Here is a 15828-nt window from a genome sequence, read left to right as displayed (position 1 = left end):
TCTAAAATGGCATCAGACTTTGTTCGCCTGAATATGCACTGGCACATCGAGGCCAGACTAAAAGGTTGTCAGTAATGTGTAACTGAGGAGCAGAATAAGCCAAATTTATGCTGAAAATGTATGTAAACAGTAAACTGTTTCGCAGGCCGATTTCACATGACAATTTAGGCTTTTCCCTGCAGGCAGTCACATCGATATGGCTGAGAAGATAATGGTGATTACAAATGATAGGACCGGGGAATTCTTTGCTCCAAAACGTATGGCATCGATTTGCATTGACACACCGACGATAAGAAAAGATAAACTGCCTCAGTCGATGAAGTTGTGCACGTCGTCGTGGGCCACGATTCGGTTTGAAGAAACACGATCACAGTCATCAGTAAAGTTGATGTGACATGCACAGATAGAATCTGTTTCTTTTTTTCCTCCTTCCTCCCTTTCTTTTTTTTACATTTCTTTCTTTTCTTCTTTGTTTCTTCTCATAAATTAAATAGCTGTGGGATGTGTGGTTTAGTCATTTACATAACAGCAAGAAGCCCTGATGGTGTGAGGGTTCATGTCGTCTGGTGATTGTCTGGCCAGTATCGCCGTGAACTTTTGGTTTTATCATCACTGATCTCTGTTTATTTTTGCAACACCCTTAGTTGTGCATATTAGCTCAACAAAATGTATTTGATAAGGTTTTACAATTTAGATTGACGCTCATATTACTGACACATCCCCACAGTCTCTGTATCAAAATTATTTATATATGCCACTGTGAAAAGTATATCAAAACTTTACATTATAAGCAACACTCTAAAAGATCTTCACAGACATATTTAAACAGGTCATACTCATTGGCACCATAATTGCAGTTAATTTCTCTTGATAGAAATCAGAATTTGATTAAACAAAACAGACACTTAAAAAATGTTTTAACTTTGTTGGGATGTCAATGTGGTGGCTCCTGAAATTGACCACAGTTAAATGTGTCTTAATACCTGAAGGCTGTTGAGATTCACTACGTTAGAAATAAAAGTCTCTCATGGTGTTTTAGCGCCCTCTGCTGACAAATAAACCACTTGCAAAACTGCAAGCTGTGCCTTTTTTTTCTTTAAAGTCCAGATATCCATAAATGTTGTATTTATCTGTGGAGAAATTCATAACACACTATTAATATATACGCCTAAATATTATTCATAGTACTGGAAGAAATCTCTATATTGGGAAATGCGCCGACGTGTTACGTAACACGGGGGTGATAAAAATCCAGATTCTTTTCCGTTGGGAGTCGTAGTTTCTGTCACGACGACACCGAGCGTTGTTGGTTTGTAAAGAACTCAAGCTCCCATGATGCCACGCTTCCTAAAGCCACAAGCTGGGTTACGCCTACGCTAAATCGACTGTAATCCTTACTGTACAAAACTGAATCCTCTGCGGGTATTTTTAATTTTTCCTGCGGCTACAAGTTTTCCTCTAAATAGGCTAAAGAAATGGACAACTCCGGCAAAGAAAAGGAAGCCATTCAGCTAATGGCGGACGCTGACAAAAAAGTCAAGTCCTCCGGCTCCTTTTTGGGAGGGATGTTTGGAGGGTAAGACAGCACTGCACCAAAGAACAGCTAGCAAGTGTCAGCAGCAAACTTGGCACGAAGCCCAAATCTACCTTTCATATTCTATAAGGCCAAATTATAATACTAATAGTGAAATATTGTACTAATTTGTAAAACCAAGAAGGTGACCTATGACTTTAGTTGTGAAAAGCCCTGTAAACCAGCTTGCTAAGTTAGCTGTTATCAATGTAAACAAAGCAGCAAAGCAAGACTTTCTATTGCATTATGCGTAGCAGAGTCATCATATAGCCTCAGAGGGTTATAGTGTGCTACACTTTAGCTAGAATATTCTCTATTATGTAAATAAGTCGTTGAAAACAATGAATGAGTGGCGTTCACATTTAAGTAGCTTCTCTCTGCATTAGCTGATATATTAAAACAAAACGCCTTTAAATGCAAACCATTGTCCTAAATCTATACATAAAAAAATTATTCCTGCATAGTTTAAAACCCAGATGATCCCCGGATCTGTACTTCTAAACCAATTGATTAAACAAAAGGTGTGTTAATCCCTAGAGGTGCTATAAAGACATGGCCCTGCACAAGAGCAGATTCTCTTCCAGAGAAAATAATGTAAGGCTTCCAAGTTTTTCGAAACAAACAAACGAAAAACCGCCTGCCTTCAAATTATAACCACTCAAATTTTAAAGCAGGTTTAGGCTATGTAGGTATTTAAGAATTTCAGAGGAGCAAAACCACAAAGACACGACCGCCCATGTATACTGAAAGCTCAGATAAGAATAACATTAATCAGAGAAGCAGATAAAAGGCCTGTAGGGACTAAGAAGGAGCTGCAAAGATCCATTGATCAGATGGGAGAATCTGCTGCAACAACTCTTAGCCTTGCATCTCACAAATCTGGCCTAGAAGAGAGCTACAAGAAATCCTGCATAAAGTTTATCACAAGTCATGCAAGACATTCAGAAAACATGCAAAAATTGTGTTCTGTAAAAGTCAACCCTAAAAGGATCATTATTGGAACAGATTTGAAAATTGCTTTTCAATTCCATTCAACCTATCCAAGCTCGTGCTATTTAGCAAAAAAAAAAAAAAAAAAAAAAAAATTAGCAATTTGGGCACACTTTTTTTTTTGTCTCCGGATGTACAAAACCTGCAGAGAAATACTCAGAAAACAATTGCAATTGCATCAAATGGTAGTTCTACAATTGTCTCAGGGGGCAGGTTGGAAGTGATGGTACTCCTCCTTGCATACAAACACCAACAGTATTTGTTTTCTTCTTCCTCTTCACTTCCCTAGAGGGCATCACAAAGTGGAGGAGGCATGCGAGATGTACTGCAGAGCTGCCAACATGTTCAAGATGGCCAAGAACTGGAGCGGTAAATGGATGTCCAACATAACAATTTTAAGCATTCTTTTAGAAGGGTGTGGGATAAATGTGGCACTTGTCTGGTCAAGATTCAAGAAGCCGCATGCCAAAGTCAGAGAATAAGCTAGATAGTAGTGTGTCAGTTTGAATGCCAGTTCTTGCTGTTTTGTTTTTTTTTGCAGCTGCTGGAAATGCCTTCTGCAAGGCTGCACGTCTGCATATGCAGCTGCAGAACAAACATGACAGTGCCACCAGTTTCATTGACGCAGGGAATGCTTACAAGAAGTCTGACCCTAATGGTAAGACGTGAATACATCCACATGTGATATGAGCGTGGGGGAAACCTTGCTAACGTTCTTTTTGACTCTGACTCTGTATCCCTGCGATGAACTCTTACACTCTTTGTATCATATCAAAGTATTTAAAAAAAAAAGACTTTTTCTAGCTATCATAGCTGTTAGTTTTTATTTTCCTCATGCTCTCATGTTGATATGTCCAGATTTTGAACCCAAAATTGTCAAGAGTGAATAAAAGCCGTTTCCTAAAAATGAAACGAGTGATAAAACAGCTTTAACTTTCTGCACAAAACATCTGAGTGAACAGCAGTAGAACTGTAATCCAGATGTGTGTGCATTGATTGATTGATTTATTTTTGCATCTGTAATTCGATAATTCTGATTTGTCAGACTGAATTGGTGGAGTCAAAACATTTAAGAATTGCTTTAGTTTTCAGCTTAATGAGCATCAGAGTTCCTTAGAAGTCTACTTTGATAATTCAGTTGATAAAGACCAACATTGTCATCCTTTAATTCTCCTACATATCTCAAAAGCAAAAAAAGTAACTTTTAATCAATCTGAAAATATCAGATTTTCTAATATTCACCCCGTTTTATTCATATGAAACAGAAGAGCTGTAATGTACTAACTGTTCCCTCCTCTTTCCTTTATGCTGCTAAGAGGCAATCAAGTGTTTAAATGCTGCCATCGATATATACACAGACATGGTAAGACACACTTGGAATGTGACCGTCGCTGTTTCTGCTTCGTCTCCGTCATAACTTATTAGAATTAGAATTTCCGGTTTGTCAGTTATAATTTGACGTTTCGGTTTCTGGATGCCGCCTGTAATTTCCTTTGTGTAAACGGCGCTGTGTGTGACGTCACCTGGAAGTTTACAGACGCAAACACAAAGGATTTAAAAAAATATATATTTTTTTTTCATTCAGTTTAGTTATCGTCTCTGCCAAAACAATCTGGATTGGAGTTTTATTTCACAATGTTAAGAGTGCAGAAAAGGTTTTAACTGCGAAGTCACAAGGTACTTCTTCCATGATGATGCCCTGGATTAAGCGTGGAGCTCTTCCGTTGATTGGTGTGGCGTCTCCCGTTAGATCCGGTGTGTAATGATTTTTCCTCTTCCTCCTCCAGGGAAGATTTACCATCGCTGCCAAACATCACATCAGTATCGCAGAAATCTATGAGTCTGAGCTGGTGGATATCGAAAAGGTGATGCAATCAGAGGAAAAGAAATTCCGCCAGCCGTTTTAATACATCTGCTGTAAATTATTTTATTTTTGTTTGTGTTTTTTTTTTTTTTCTTTTCTTTAAAGGCTATTGCTCATTATGAGCAAGCAGCAGACTACTACAAAGGAGAGGAGTCAAACAGGTACCGTTCGTAATTGCGCTCCTTTTTATTTAAACCGAATTCTTTCATTGGGGTCAAACACAGTCTAAACAGTCGATGTGAAACAGTTGATTTTTCAAACTTAGCCTGTGTTACTTTACGTAATCGATCACGTATCGGTGACGCCTCTCTCTTTAGCTCTGCAAACAAGTGTCTGCTCAAAGTGGGAGCTTACTGCGCTCAGCTGGAGCAATACCAGAAGGCCATAGAGATCTACGAGCAGGTGTGTACTTCAAATTCCCCCCCTTTGTTTCCAACAACCCCTCAATCCTGTTGACGTTTGCCTGATCTGAATGCTATCGAGGTCGGAGCCAACACGATGGACAACCCGCTGCTGAAATACAGCGCTAAAGAGTATTTCTTCAAGGCGTCCCTGTGTCATTTCATTGTAGACGAGCTCAACGCCAAGGTAAGTCCACACCTCTGAGGTCCACCGTTGGTTTGGGGGACCGTGTTGCCGAGGCTGATGTGTATATTCTGCCTGGACAGATTGCTGTTGAGAAATATGAGGAGATGTTCCCTGCTTTCTCAGACTCCAGAGAATGCAAGTTGTTGAAGGTAACTCTGAGTTAAACCTCTGAAGGATTCAAAGGCAAAAATACTTTCCTGATCCCGAAGGGAGTTATCTGGTTAACGTCTGATAGTAACTTCCTTCTTGCGTTCGGTTGAACAGAAACTTCTCGAGGCTCACGAGGAACAGAACAGCGAGGCCTTTACAGAAGCGGTGAGTCTTCACATTCCCTATTTTAACCAGTTTTCTTTCTTTTTTTAATTTACATATAGTCACGTCACAATCACAATCTCGCAATTTCAGCTCTGCGCATTTTTACATTTGTATTTGTCAAGACAATTGGATTTAATTTCTTCATTGATTTAATTCTATTTCAAAGTTGTTGCTACTTTGTGTGGATTTGTCGCACAAAGTCCCAATGAAACTCTCTCTTCTTTAACTCGAAAGGGTTGGGAGTGATTTTTGAAAGCGCTGTGGGTTATTGTGTGCCTCTTCTTAACCTGTTTGCAGGTGAAGGAGTTCGACTCGATCTCCCGTCTGGACCAGTGGCACACCACCCTCCTACTGCGCATCAAAAAGACCATCCAGGGTGATGAAGGGGATTTGAAATAAATAATAATTAAAAAAAAACTCAGGTTAGGGTTGCAGCATGAACCATCACGCAACAGGGTGATGGTTCCATCACGCATGCTTTCACACACACACAGACACGCACGCACTTACTTCAGAGCACTCTTTCACACTCCCCTCGCTGTTACCTTACCGGTTCGGGAGCGTCCGCTGACTTTTTTTTTTTTTTTCTTGTTTAACTTTTCCACTGCTCACTGTTGTAAGAAGCGCTACATGTTGTTTTTGTTACCAGCTTATCCAAATCCAGTCAGAATGTAAATCCTCTCGCCCTCACCTCTGAACAGAGGATTGCTGCATACCTTTCTCAGCTGAAATCCTCCTGGAGGGGGTTTCAGAATCTGACGCTAGTACCGAGAGGCTCTGCATGTTTTCTACCGTTTCTTTCTTAGTCGGACGAGGCTTTTTGTATTTTAAATCCATGTCGGCGTGCAAACCTGTTTGATTTATGCAACGGGCCAGTTTGTGATCATTTTCAGGAATCCTTTGTTGCATAGCGCTAGAGGAGACGATCAAACCCACGCTCTCAGTACTGAGTAATGCATCGAAGCCGTTTCCATTCCCCCCCATCCCTTCTCTTGAAACTTGGCACTGATATGCACAAGTTTTGACTGTTATATATTTGTATCTGAATAAATGAAATCATGATTTTATTATTTTTTTCTTAAAACTCTAGGATGTGTTTGCCGTGGCGAGACTTTGTTTGCACCTGTAAGATGTATAGTTTGAATGTAAAACGCATTCCTTACTCTTAAATAAAGAGCACCGGCACGAGGCCCCTTCCTCCCTACGTCACTTGAATGTGTATTTTGATGTAGTGCACCTTCCAAGCAGCCGGTTGCTTAGCATGTCATTGTGTTGTGTACATTCACTAGTGTTAGCGAAACCAAAGTTTTTACAAATGGAACAGAAAAAGAAGCAGAAACTCTGTAATTACCTTCTTCCATGTGGAACAACAATAGGCTGTGGATATGAAATGTATGCCTGTTAAAATTAAGAATAATAAAGATTAAGTTCAATGCTGTGGTGTTTATTTTTATTTTTTGTAAATCCAGACATACATTTTAGTCGCTCTCAATACCACACTCTTCATCGCCTTGGATGTTGGGGCTAAGTTGTTACGTAAGCTTTCACAATTAAATTATATATACATGAAATGTAAGCGATTTTAAATATATATCATAATTTACTAAAATACTTAAGTGCATGGGTAAGATATAAGAATAAGAAGAGATGAAATGGTAAAGTACATGTACAAAACAGGTAAAAGCTTGCACAAAGGGAAAATAAACCAGGACCAAAAAAAAACCAAAGCGTCACCTGCTACCTGACAACTATTACACAGTCTGGTGCGTAGTAGTAAGAATAAATTGAAATGAAGCACTGCTGTTATCAGTACAACATTGATTTTAAATGACACCAAAATCTTTACATGAGCCTTTATGTCATAATGCCGCAAAATCCTTAACCACAGCACAAAGAAAGATTCTTCTACACAGAGCTTTGGTCTTTGGTGGTTTCTGCTTCATCTGCCGTCTTGTTCTGTCCATCGTCCAGGAGTTGTTCCTGTTCTTTTCCATGAAGCCCCTCCCCAACGATCACAGTCTCTATATCCGGGTGCATCTTGTCGCTCTCGGAGGTTGGATTGTTTTCCGAAGGTGGAGCTAGAACTGCCTGTGCGGCAGCCGCTTCCAGCAGCGACGTCGTGGAGATGTCTGACGCCAGCAAGGTCTCAGAAACGGGGACGGAGAGCGTGGGAACAGACAGAGAGCCGGACGGAGCTTCAGAGGACAACGTCTGAGCTACGGACACCGGGATGGAAAAGGGCACGGCGATGGCCGAACCATCTAACGTGATGGTGCTTGTGCCGATGGGCTGGATCTGCGTCCCCGGCGGGACCTCGGTGTGGATGACTGTGATGGCGCCGACGCCGCCGTGGCTGACCAGAGTGATGGCTCCGTGCCTGGCCCAGTCAGCTGGGAGAGTCACCGGCTCAGTCGGAACCACCACCGTTTCTGTGCTGCTTTTGTCCGCATCGTCAACAGCGTGAACGGTGGGAACCGGGGAGGAAGAGCTTTTGCTGGCCGTGCTCCTTTTCTCCTCTGATCCTCCCTTTTCTTTTGTAGGAGACTTGGGCTTCTTCTCCTCCACGTTTCCCTCCAGCACAACCAGGTAGGTCTTCCACGGCACATCCGAGCCATGGATCTGTTTCAGCAACCAGAACAAGAGAATCAATGCTCCCGCCTCAAACGCGGATGCTTCTTTTTCTGCCGTTTGGCGAGAGAAGACGTACTCACCATAGTGTGCCTGCGCAGGGTGGACTTGTCAGTAAAGGTGCGTTTACAGAGCCCACACATGTAGGGCTTCTCTCCCGTATGGATCCGCTGGTGCCTCTGCAGCGCGTTGAGCTGAGTGAAGTGCTTATCACAGGACTTGCAGCTGTACGGACGCTCGCCTGAGCAGCAAAATTTAGAAAGTGAATCAAGAGTGAACGAAAACAATTCCTTGTACTCCAAATGTGTCTGAGGAACTATACCCGTGTGAATTTTCAAATGCTGGTTGAGAGAGTTCCTCTGGGCGAAGCCTCTGCCGCAGTGCTCACACTTGTACGGCTTGGAGCCTGTGTGGATGTTGGAGTGATGTCTCAGGTACTCCTTGGATGCAAAGCTTTTACCACAGGATTCACACATGAAAGGTTTTTCCCCTAAAGCAGCAGAGGATTTGTTTAGTCAGCCATCTTTGTTCAAAGTCAAACTCAAATCTGGAAAAATGTTTGTGAAATTCTTTTTTTTTTTTACCTGTGTGTGATCTCTTGTGATAGGCCAACATGTGCCTTTGAGAGAACCGGGAGTCACACAAGTCACATGCATAGGGCTTCTCTCCTGTATGTGTCCTACACACACATGGACACACTTACTGAACACTAGTCATGGTTCCATGACTAGTAAATGTGATCTTATCCACTTAATCAAAACACTTCAAGGAGATTTTAAGAAACGGGCACAAATACCTCCAAGTAACTTTAAATTACAAAGCAAAGATAACCAGAAGTTATGAAATCCTACATACGAGCTGGAAAGAGGGCAAAACTGCTACCTGTGATGCATCTTGAGCGCAGAGTTCTGGGTAAACTTGGCCCCGCAGACGGTGCACTCGTAGGGCTTCAAGCCCGTGTGCGTTCTCTCGTGAAGCAACAAGGCCGCTCTGGAGCTGAGGGACTTCCCGCATTCGGCGCACACGTGCCTCATGTTCCTTTCATGTACCTGAGACACAACAGGAAATATTGAGCTTATTATGCAGACGGAAAAAAAAAAGACAAAGAGGGGGCACACAAGGTTTTGTCACTCCTCACCTGTCGTTTATGGCGGACGACGTCCTTCTTCCGTTTGAAGGTCTTGCTGCAGGAGTCGCAGGCGAAGAGCCTCTCGTTGCTGTGGACGTGCTTCTCGTGGATCTTCAGATTGCTGCTGTTGGCGAAGGTCTGCATGCAAGTCTCACAGCGGTGGATGACGTGTGCTTTCACTCCGTGGTATGTGCTAGGGAAAGGAACAGGTCAGCTCACAGCCGACACCAAAGGGGACTTTGGTGAAAGTTAGTAGGACACAGGACAGCGACCCAGTTACCTGATGTGCTTCAAGTAGCTTTTCTCATAATGGAAAGTCCGCTGGCACTTGTTACAGCTGAACTGGGCCTTGGATATCCTTTTAACTTCCTCCTCAGACTGTCCTTCCTCATCTTCGTCGTCCTCCTCCTCCTCTTCGTCCACATACAAAGAGTCTTGAGGGTCGTTACTCTGTGCGTCTTCCTCAAAGTCCAAGTTATCTGAGGCTCTGCCCTCGATATTCTCCTGTTCCTCGCTCAAGTCTTCTTCGTTCTCTGGTTCAGAATCTTCTCCGGTTCTGTCCTCAGATTCATTCGCTTGGTTTTTATCTTTAGGATCGTCTTTCAAAGAGTAACGCAAGCGCCTCTGGAGCACCTTACGGCCCGCCAGCTTCAGTTTCAACTTTTTTACTTGGTTGGTTGTTTTCCTTTGAAAGGTTTTCGCCTTCAGCTTCTTTTTACGGTCCTGTTTCTTGGGGCTCTGCGACGAAAGCTGCCGCTTAAGAGGTTGCTTCTTTGCATCGACCTTTTCAGCGCCGGGTAATTCTCCTCCTCCATCTTTGACTTTGGAGTCGCAGGTTTTACTTTTGGGCCTTTCCAGAACTCCAGCGCTCAAGGCGTCGCTGCAAACCACCGACAGGCCCTCGCAATCCAGTAGTCGCGCCACTTCTTGAACATCGCCGATCTTATTCCTGGCGACCTCTATCTTACCTGTGTAGACGAACTCCAGGTACTTTGAGAAGTCACTTGAGTGCATGTTTGAGAGCTGTAACTTAGCCCGGTTTGCGTCCTGAGAGAGGAGAATCTTCTGAAAATACCCGCTGGACGCAGCCAGAATCAGCTGGTGGGCTTGAAACTCCTCTACCTCTTCCTGGTAGCTCACTTGGATCGTTACGTCACACAGTTGCCCCTGCATCCTCATTTGATGCAGGGAAGCCAGAAGGTTTTCATGGTGAGACTTTGAGGTGAGCTGGATCACCTTGATCCCCATTTATCACTTCTGGTGCTGAGAAAAACACAAATGTGGGACATGTTGTTACTCTAAAGATGTCCTTTAAGATCTACAGTATGATTTTTGTTTTTAAATGCGTGTCCCCCAAGTGTCTGATAGTGACCAGTTTGGGGGAATCTACACTGAATGTAAAAAATACCGAAGACAAACTTCCAAATAATTCAAAAGGGGAGTATGGAGAATCATAATCAGGAGGTTTTAGTGAACGATGTTAAAGTATTAAAATACTTCAGAGGGCGATTTAGTTTTGTTCTAATTTAAATGTTGAAGAGCACTATTGAAAAGTTTCTTATTTTACCTCCATAAATCAAGAGTTTCAGGTCATATTTTAATAAGAAATAACTTCTGTATTTACAATTCTTGAAGTTTTCCTTGTGACATTGGCGTTTTATTTTTGTTTGTTTTGTTCTGTTTTTGTTTTTTTTTTTGTTTTTTTTTTGATAAACCACATCATACTGATCCAAAGCACCCCACAAGCATAAAAATCCTCAACATTTCCAGTTTTATTTGTTTGTTTTGTTTTTACATTTTTACACACGCCCATTTCATATCGTCCTGTAGAAGACAGGAAACGAGTGAAACAAGCACATTGGAAAAACATGCTTCCTCGAAGGATGACACATTTTTAGTGATGCTTTCAACACTTTTACATGCACAACATGAATCCGGCTAAGCAATAGTCGTATCTCAAAGTGCAAAAGGCTGCCAGATATTTCTGTAAAGTTGCATTGCTCGTGGCATTTTGTTTCTCTCGCTGCGAGGTGCATCTTCACATGAGCAAACACTCATAATCCATCACTCTGAGTTGACAGCATTGACAGCAGCTCAAGGTAAATGCTAGCACTAGCATCGCAGACAATAGCTAAATCAGATCTAAAGGCAACACTCGGCTCTTAACGAAGGTACGTGTAGGCTATAACGCAAACTGACTCCGAAGTACACCGCTCACACAGTGACCGTGTGGCATCCAGCAAAACCATTCAACGCGAGTTAAGTTTTCTTACCGTAAGCTCGGTAAAATGGCAGCCCTTCACTTCCACAGCGGAAGGCACTTCCTGCTCAAGTCCCTCGCAAAGACCGCTTCCAGGCTTTGCACAGCAGTGACATCCGGTGGCATAGTCACTGGTTTTGGATTAGTCCTCCGTTTAACCTGTGAAATACCGACTACAAAAGCTTCCTTCGTTTCATTTTAAAATATATCGACCACGATGACGGCGTTACGTAACCGGAATAAAACGAGCGCGTGTAATAATTAGCGACACACGGCGAATCATCTTTGTTTGGCCCTGTGTCGAATTAATTATGCAGAAATTTGGCGTTTCTTTCATGTGAATGCATTTTGTTTCAGTACTACTCGTTATTAACCGTGCTGGACGGGGATTGGGAGAGAAACACTGACTAATACGGCAGGTGTTTTAAGAACAATTAATGAATGAAGTAAAGTGATATTACCGTAACGTTCAACACAAATAACAGGGAAATTGGTGCGTTTTTCACGCATTGCTCCCCAGCGTCCACACGATGGCGGCATTGCGCAGAGAGGCTGTCTCGTGCCTTAATGACCAGGGAGACGCGAAGACACGTGAGAAACCATTCATATGAGTTATTACATGTAAAGTTTTTTCTTTACATGACATGAGTGGCTCCTCCGGAAACCTATGCAAAGGGTGCCTAGTGCAACTTCAAAAACACATGTTATATGAATTGGTTAATTATTATTTTTTTATTTGTTCTTAGGCATATGAGTGTGTGTGTTGCATCATTGTTGAACCTCAAAGTTTGATCCCATCTCTAGCTTGAGATGTCCTGATCCACTGATGTTTGCGCTCGGTTTTCGCCTGTGCTTGCACTCTAAACATTTCTGGGTTGTTTATTGCTCTTGTTAAGGTCTTACCATATTTAGTAAATTCCTTTGTGTTGAGTTGCCCGCTTATAATGTTTGTTCTATTCGTTTTGTATTCTGGATTAGACTCTTATGTTAGCATAAGTCTTTTTCCCTTTGGGTTTGTAGATCCTTCTGTGTTTGGTTCAACTCTCTGTGTTAATTAGTCTGCTTCCCTCGGCATTCATGCTTTGTATTCTCCCCCATGTGTGTCTGCATCCCTCTGATTAACTCACCTGGTTTCAATGCCACCACCCTTCCTCCTCCTCCTCCTCAGTATTTAAGCTCCTCAGCTTTCATTGTTCTCTGCTGGTTTCTTTCATTGCACTTGCCCTGGTCTTCTGTGCAAGTTTAATTTTTACTCTCATTAAGTCCGTCAAACTCGCCGTGTTGCTCTCGAGTTCCCGTCCTCCTTTAACTTAAAGTCCTATTAAGTCAGACCCATTTGGTGAACTTACTTCTCAGCACCTCATCGAGTTTTATTTCTGAAATCTTTGACATTTTGATAATAAACCAGGTTAGCAGGGATTACCAAAACTGGTTTGGTTTGCCAACATGGCAGACTGAGAGTGAAAACAAAACCTTAGAAAGAAAGTAATGGTTTATACTAACGTCAGGAAAAGCCAAGATGATTATGTCACTTCTTCAGCTTCTGATTTTATAACATTTTGAGTGAAACGGTGGCACAATTTGGACCTCAAAGCCACTGCTTCCTTCTGGAATATCACTAAAGAAGTCAAATAAATCAGACTAAACATGAGAAAGAGAAGTCTGGAGCTCCCCAAAGCTGCTTTCTCATTAGGTACTATTTTCAGATGAAGGTGCAGCATTCATCTGTTCAAACTGTTTCAATTGGCCAGGAAGAATTGGGTTCGATAGAGGAACTTTAGTCCAAAATGAGTAAAGGCAATTTTATTTATATAGCACATTTTCAGCAACAAGACAATACAAAGTGCTTTACGGGATTTAACGGGAAATACAAACAAAATAACAAACCAAAAGAAAGAGGAAAAGAAGAAAAAGCTAATAATGTTGATCCAAAGTAAATAAACTAGATACTCCTATTCAGGGTTGGTAGATAAGTAAAGTATCCTCTGGTCTAATTCCTTTTCTGGGTTACGACAGAATAGAAGCAGTAGACCTTGTAAACCGTTATTTACTAGGCAAAATTTACCAAAGAGTCAAATTTTTTTTTCCGTAGGGTCACAGAACAACAAAATTGACTATTTCATTCTTTTTGAGGTTGCTGATCCCTGATTTAGCTGAAGAAAACCAATCAGGATCGCATATTAATATGCATGAAGCTAAAGTTGTTGTAAGAATAAATTATGTTTTTAAACGATCTGTTACAGTTTCTGTGCCAGCCAGCGCATATCAGCTTAAGAAATTGATTTTGGCGTTATCTCTTCAACACAGGGAGGAAAACTAGTTCTACAGGGACACTGGGCCCCGTTGGCCCCTGTATAGAGCCGGCTGTAAAGAGGCTGCCTGAAGCTACAGGAGTGTCATCATCCACTGAGAAAAAAGTCCCATCGTGGACTGAAAGGCCACTTACATTGAAAATGACCATTAAAGCAGTTTACAAATGCATTCTGTGTCAAAGACTTTGTCAATTTGAACTAAAATTGCAAAATCGGAGAACAGCATTCCATCTGTGAAGGACAAGAATGATGACATGATGTTAGTTGTTTTTTTGGAGGGGGGATTGAGGTTGCAAGAGGAGCCGGTGAACTTTACGAAATACACAACCTCTCGAGGAGAGAATGTTACGTGGAATTATTAAAGCGAGCATCTCGAGACATGAGCGAGGAAGATGAAGCTCGAGGGCTGATGGGTCTTCTAAACATACGATCTGTCATACCACCAAATTTGGTAATACATGGCTTAAGGGGAACGCAGTTATTGCTTCAGCTGTCACAAAGGTAAAAAGTGTGTGTGTGCGTGTGTGTGTGTGTGTGAAGTACAAACTTGACTCGGCTACAACAGTTCTGCCTGGTTTAAAATGCAATTCCACCAAATTCTACAGCACAGAATGACAACTTTGTATTTGAAGAAAGTGTAAAAAAAACAAAGTTTTTAAAAACTCAAAATTTGGAATTTAACAAACGGAAATCATTTTGGTCATCCCTACTGAGCTAAAAAAAAAAAAAAAACAACGGAAAAGTGTAGAGTGATTTAATGTCGGAGAGGAGAAAAAAATGTTTTAAACAGTATACATTTCTGAGATGCTATAAAACCAATGTATTTCTCAGCCTTTTATGCATTTAAACTGTAGAAACATTACGTAGGAGAGGCTTTACTCTAGGCAAGTGATTTAACGAGGCATAAAACTTTAGAAGAACAGTAAAACAGTTCATTTCTGCAGTTATGACCATTGCGTGCATGACAGCCATACTGAATTTTGAGCTTTAGGTCGACTTTCCAAGTCAAAATCCCGGCTTCAGTGGGCATTCCGGCTGTAGCGCAGTAACTCTATCAAGCACAAATAGAAAACACGTGTTTTTACTGATGAAAACAATAATAAATCGACACCGAAAGTACTCTAGTTACAGTGTTGTCAACTTGACTGGGAGTGCAACGGTAACACAAACATAAATTGGGCAACATATTTTCAGACCAAGATATATCATCTGCAGAGTTGCAAAATGCTGTCATTCCAAAGGTGTATGGAAAGCTACTTGAGGAAGTCCCTGGGGAATGGCTTGGGAGCTGCCAAGTGTGTGTGTGTTTTATTTATTTATTTTTTTTCCCTCAGGATATCCATATACCTTCCATTTGTCCTAATGAATTCTGCAAACTCTCAATCTGCTCTGTTCCGGTGAGTCATGCTTCTCCCCCTATGTGCAAGACTTCAGCTCTGACCTGGAACACCATGTGCAACCAGAGTTTATTAGAATACTCCAATGCCACACAGATTTTTCTACGGATGACACTTAACTTACTAGCTGGTCACCAGAGAGCCTCGTTTCCTGGACAGTAACTCCAGACACAAATGTTATGACGTTCCGAATCACGGCGTCTCGTTGTGAATGCGGTGCAGACCGCCGGCGGGAGTCTATCTAGGAAGGGCTTTTATTCGATAAATCACTGGAATACGAAACAAATGCGCTTGGCTCTGAATAACTGCTTATGCTTTTTTGCCATCTTTGTCGACACATAAAAGGTCTTCCCCCGCTTCCTGAAAATGTCAGAGGCAACTATTTAAGTCATCCTGGTTCAGGATTTGCGGTCTGCAGTGTAGTCACAGTGCGCATCGTCAGAATGAAAACAACAGACAGGAAGCGGCTCTCTGTTCATCGCTGCCTGACATGTGTAATCAAGGGGATAAACATATTGCCTTATCGTTGAAAGAACAAAAGGTCAAACAGTCATTTCAGGAACATGCCCTTCTAATTTACTTTCAGCAGTGGTATTAGCTGGCTTCTTTTTTTTTTTCCCTTCCCTCGAGGGCATATCGTGTCACTCAAAGGTGCACAGGATGTTGGCTTGTGAAAGTCAAGGTTTTGACATGTATTCCCCTTGATACGCGAAACCAGTCGGGTGTGCGAGAGGGCCAGTAAATTCCCAGGTATTCTTCGTGAGGTTGCCAT

General features: G+C 41.9%; 2 protein-coding genes across 3 annotated transcripts; one reads left to right on the top strand and one right to left on the bottom strand.

Moving 5' to 3' along the window:
- Positions 1-1349: 1349 nt before the first annotated feature.
- napbb (N-ethylmaleimide-sensitive factor attachment protein, beta b) lies at positions 1350-6767 on the top strand. Its single transcript, XM_015005927.2, has 11 exons — positions 1350-1576; positions 2853-2932; positions 3105-3221; positions 3880-3926; positions 4351-4428; positions 4533-4588; positions 4745-4829; positions 4911-5015; positions 5096-5164; positions 5280-5330; positions 5628-6767. Exons 1-11 carry the CDS (start codon positions 1476-1478, stop codon positions 5727-5729), a joined length of 891 nt encoding a protein of 296 aa, XP_014861413.1. The 5' UTR covers positions 1350-1475; the 3' UTR covers positions 5730-6767.
- On the bottom strand, positions 6759-12415 carry gzf1 (GDNF-inducible zinc finger protein 1). Of its 2 annotated transcripts, none has more exons than XM_015005923.2 (8): positions 12251-12415; positions 9368-10350; positions 9097-9280; positions 8841-9007; positions 8543-8637; positions 8281-8448; positions 8042-8199; positions 6759-7949 (listed from the first exon to the last, which is right to left on the bottom strand). In XM_015005923.2, the coding sequence occupies exons 2-8, from the start codon at positions 10333-10335 to the stop codon at positions 7236-7238; spliced, it is 2454 nt and encodes an 817-aa protein (XP_014861409.1). In that variant the 5' UTR covers positions 10336-10350; positions 12251-12415; the 3' UTR covers positions 6759-7235. The 2 variants fall into 2 exon arrangements, with proteins under 2 accessions (XP_014861409.1, XP_014861408.1); XM_015005922.2 differs by lacking the exon at positions 12251-12415 and adding an exon at positions 11361-11737.
- Positions 12416-15828: the final 3413 nt, after the last annotated feature.

The sequence above is a fragment of the Poecilia mexicana genome, unplaced genomic scaffold (genome assembly GCF_051168715.1).
Source record: "Poecilia mexicana isolate PSO_F unplaced genomic scaffold, ASM5116871v1 scaffold_21, whole genome shotgun sequence".
Lineage (NCBI taxonomy): Eukaryota > Metazoa > Chordata > Actinopteri > Cyprinodontiformes > Poeciliidae > Poecilia > Poecilia mexicana.
This window is presented reverse-complemented; position numbering and strand designations above follow the sequence as displayed.